The 3,731-nt window shown below is 42.2% G+C and overlaps 1 protein-coding gene across 1 annotated transcript; it reads right to left on the reverse strand.

Moving 5' to 3' along the window:
* Positions 1-738: 738 nt before the first annotated feature.
* Positions 739-3,657, reverse strand: LOC146025931 (uncharacterized). The gene is made up of 3 exons (XM_083156144.1): positions 3,418-3,657; positions 3,213-3,320; positions 739-1,412 (listed from the first exon to the last, which is right to left on the reverse strand). Exons 1-3 carry the CDS (start codon positions 3,545-3,547, stop codon positions 832-834), a joined length of 819 nt encoding a protein of 272 aa, XP_083012270.1. The 5' UTR covers positions 3,548-3,657; the 3' UTR covers positions 739-831.
* Positions 3,658-3,731: the final 74 nt, after the last annotated feature.

The raw sequence follows: 3,731 nt of genomic DNA on the forward strand, positions 1-3,731 counted from the left end.
ATTTCACTACTTTAATACACATTTCAATGCATTCTGATGCATTTCAGTGCAAAATCGGGTGCCATCGCATCGCATCGGATGCCATCGTATACGATTTTGGAGCTAAAATGGCTCAAAAATCGGTAAAACATCACATCGATGGCATACGATGCCATGCGATGTTTTACCGATTTTTCACAATTTTTGCTCTAAAATCGGTAAAACATCGTATCGCATCGTATGACATCGTATGCCACTACATATGGCATACGATGCCATACGATGGGAGCCGTGATACTCCACAAGTACCCCAACCAGTGCTTAAACAATGTTGACAGTATGACCAGTCGACCTTCCTCATGTCGACCTTTATGCAAAATCAACCTTACGGCATGTCCACCTACCTGCCACTAGAACTAATGGGGTCGACCTAATGACTGTAGCCCGAAGTGCATTCTGACAGATGTACCGATTCCATATATATATATGTGTATCTGTGTGTGGTTTATTTGCATTTGCTAATGGTTTCTTTTCCCTTAATAGGTGTTGTATGGTGTGAATACACAGGTTGATTTCCTTTGCCTACCTCTGGATTTTATATGATGTGAATGTTACATGTGATAAATGTAAAATTGAGATGTTGGTGTATGTGGGTGAACACATACATTGGACTGTTTGGCCCATGTGTACTGGGAAGAGCTTTCCATAGTGTTTAGTACTCCTTGCAAAATGTCACCATAATTTCGGTGTATGTGCTGGGGGTCAATAAAGGCTAATAACAAAGCGATGAGGTCTTTTGCAAACTTATTTACTTGTGGATTGACAATTTGTTAGCATTTACGTAAAAACACATCATTTGCCCCCACGCTTCGAAGCCCCTGACCCCTTTACATTGGGGGTTTCTTTGTGGCTTTGGCGGGTCAACCGGCGTGGTGGTGAAGGGAGGGGAGTTGACGCTGGTGTTGTGCTGCTGCTCTGGGAGGTAGGGCTTTGGTGCTGTGCCAACAAATTCCGCTCTCTAAAGGAGACGGAAATGTCCTCAAGTATGCGGGTGTGGCTGGTATGCTGCTGGCATAAAGCCTCCATTATGGACATCATGCGGGTTTGATAAGTGGCCTGCTCCAGCCGCATTGCCGCCACAGATTTTAACAAGGCCCGGTTGTCCTTATGCAGGAGTGCCTGGGTCCGTGCAATGCGTCCGGTTTCTACATATATGTTCTCGAGATGAGCAGCTTGCCGTTTGAAAGTTGCCTCGCAGCGGGCTTGATGGGCAGCCCAATTCATAAAGAAATCAGCAGCAACACCACCAGCCGGGGGTTCGGGGCTGAAAGTCAGCTGGGGGCTATGTGGCATTCGCCTGGCTCGGGGAGATGGGGTGTGTTCCCGCATTGGCCACGCATCGTCTTCTGCCTCAGGCTCCGGATTGGCACCACCTATACAATTGACAAAGATAACATTAGTGTTACAACATTTGCAGTGTCCAGTCTTACAAAAGCAAGATCACTTGACTATAAATCAATTATGTAAGAATAATTATTATTAGTGCTCCAATATGTTACAATGCTAATGAAGCCTATGATGACAATAACATCCGAGATGTGATAATAGCACCTACATCTGTTGTATTTGTACAATGCACTGACACTACTTAAACGTTCCACACAATGTCAATATGGTCAATTATGATGTGGGGACAATACTACATTTCATTACAAATGTATCCCCCCCCCCAGCCCCCCCAAAAAAATTTGCTTTCCTTTTAAAGGTGTTGATAATTGGTTTACTGTGAGTGTGGGTCCACAAACATTGATATGGGTTAATGACCATTAAAAAGGGGCTGTGGGAAAAGGTCCTTATAGGTTTGACGGTCCATTAACAAATAATGGGTAATTAGCCAAGCAGAATTATGGTCAGGTATGGAAACATGCTGTGCTGCGGCCGGAGTCCATATACCATTTGTACTGTCCAAATTGTGTGTGTGTTACCGTTGCATAATGGCTATTACTGTTTTATGATGGGAGTTCACATTTGTCAACAACATGGCTAAAAGCATGTGCAGTGCAGGTGGGCCAGATGTAACATGTGCAGAGAAAGATACATTTGACTTGGGTGTGTTGAAGCCGAAATGTAAAGGGCCGTGTTTATGACATTAAAATGATTCTTTAGCCTACACATGAATTGTAACACATACACAAATGACAAATGTTTGTATCCATGTTACATCTGACCCACCTGCACTGCACATGGTTTGGGAATTTGCTAATGTGACATTTTTGTGTGCTGTGGCCAGAATAGTGTCTGTCCAGTTATAAGGATGGATCATCCAAACAACACATGAAGCACTCACACAGTGAACCATAAATGTATGTGATTTAACCTGTGATTCCAAAAAATAAAAAAACAAAATCATGCACACCATTCATACACATTCAATGAGCAGGTCACATGTTCAATAAAAACTACAGGCAGTGGCTATAATGCCGACAACACTGTATGGCAAATGTCTGAAATTAGGATGAAAAGCAGTAACCTTCACCACTTTCACACTCATGAATAAATGATGGCAGCTGCTGCAGTGATGAGCTCTGCAAACAAGGGTGTGTCAAATTAGGAGTGGACAAGCAGTAATTAGTAGTGAAGGTTATGAGCAACGATTATGTTATTTGCTGTAAAGGGTTATAAGTTCGTTACACACTTTTAGATGGTATTTTTGATGTAAATGTTGTGAAATAAATCTGCAAAAGTCATGTAGGTAATTACAAGGGCCGAAATGGTGGCAAACGGTTGGAAAGAGGGATGAGTCAGCCAAATTGGTTCCTACATTAGGATATATGCCATTTGTCACATTGTTATGGTATAGGTTGAGCATTTAAATTATTGTAGTACTTTTGATCCAGAAATGCTACCATAAGGCTCATGTATTTTGTACACAACAGATACATCAGACAGAATATCTGTGTGTGTGTATGCAACTATATTGTGCGCACATTAGCACAACCATACAATAACACCAGGTGACAACATTGGCCACTACAGGAGGGGCATAATGTTATGTCCATGCACTTCCCTAGTGATGTATGATTACCATCACCTGTGCTGAAGTAGCGAGATCATACATTTGGGACTTGAATACAGCTTTAAACATACATGAGATGGGAGTGCAGGAATGAAGCATTGTGTATCTCCTGGAGCGGGTAGTGTTATGTGGTATTTGCACCATTATATATTGTTACCTTCATGGGTGTCTGCTTCTTGTGATCCTTGCTGTGGTGGGCTCATGACCGGTGTCCTGATGTTCATTGGCCCAAGTGTGGGAGATGATTCAGGCTCACATTCAGTTGCTACATAGGAAGCAAACATTGCACCACATAAAGCAACATAAAATACTTGTGTTATCACATGTAATTTGTATATTTAATAAATTAGGGATTAATTTACCTATAATTTCAACATCACTGTCCTGAGGGGCCACCGACACAGTAGCCGTTGCAGATGATTTCTGTGAATGGCGAGGAGCAGTAACAGTCCGTGATGCTGTGCATAGTGAACGAGAAAAATTGTCAGTCATGTGTTGTTAAACAAACAATCCACACATCATATGTATGCAGGGGCGGATTTAGGGATGAGGGCGCCCCTAGGCACAACAATAATGTTTACTAAGTAGGACAGTTTATAGGGGCAGTATCTGCATGTCCTATCCATTTACACTCTATTTAAGATGGAATATAGTACAGTACAGTGGATATTTTGCA

This window comes from Crinia signifera, chromosome 1 (genome assembly GCF_055691185.1).
Source record: "Crinia signifera chromosome 1, ASM5569118v1, whole genome shotgun sequence".
Lineage (NCBI taxonomy): Eukaryota > Metazoa > Chordata > Amphibia > Anura > Myobatrachidae > Crinia > Crinia signifera.

Bases quoted from the DNA above. Each gene is read 5' to 3' on its own strand.
- LOC146025931 (XM_083156144.1), bottom strand. From the start codon at position 3,547: ATGACTGACAATTTTTCTCGTTCACTATGCACAGCATCACGGACTGTT. The intron at 3,321-3,417 runs GTAAATTAATCC...CTTCCTATGTAG, and splicing joins CAGTGATGTTGAAATTATAG to CAACTGAATGTGAGCCTGAA. The intron at 1,413-3,212 runs GTAACAATATAT...TCAATTGTATAG, and splicing joins AGAAGCAGACACCCATGAAG to GTGGTGCCAATCCGGAGCCT.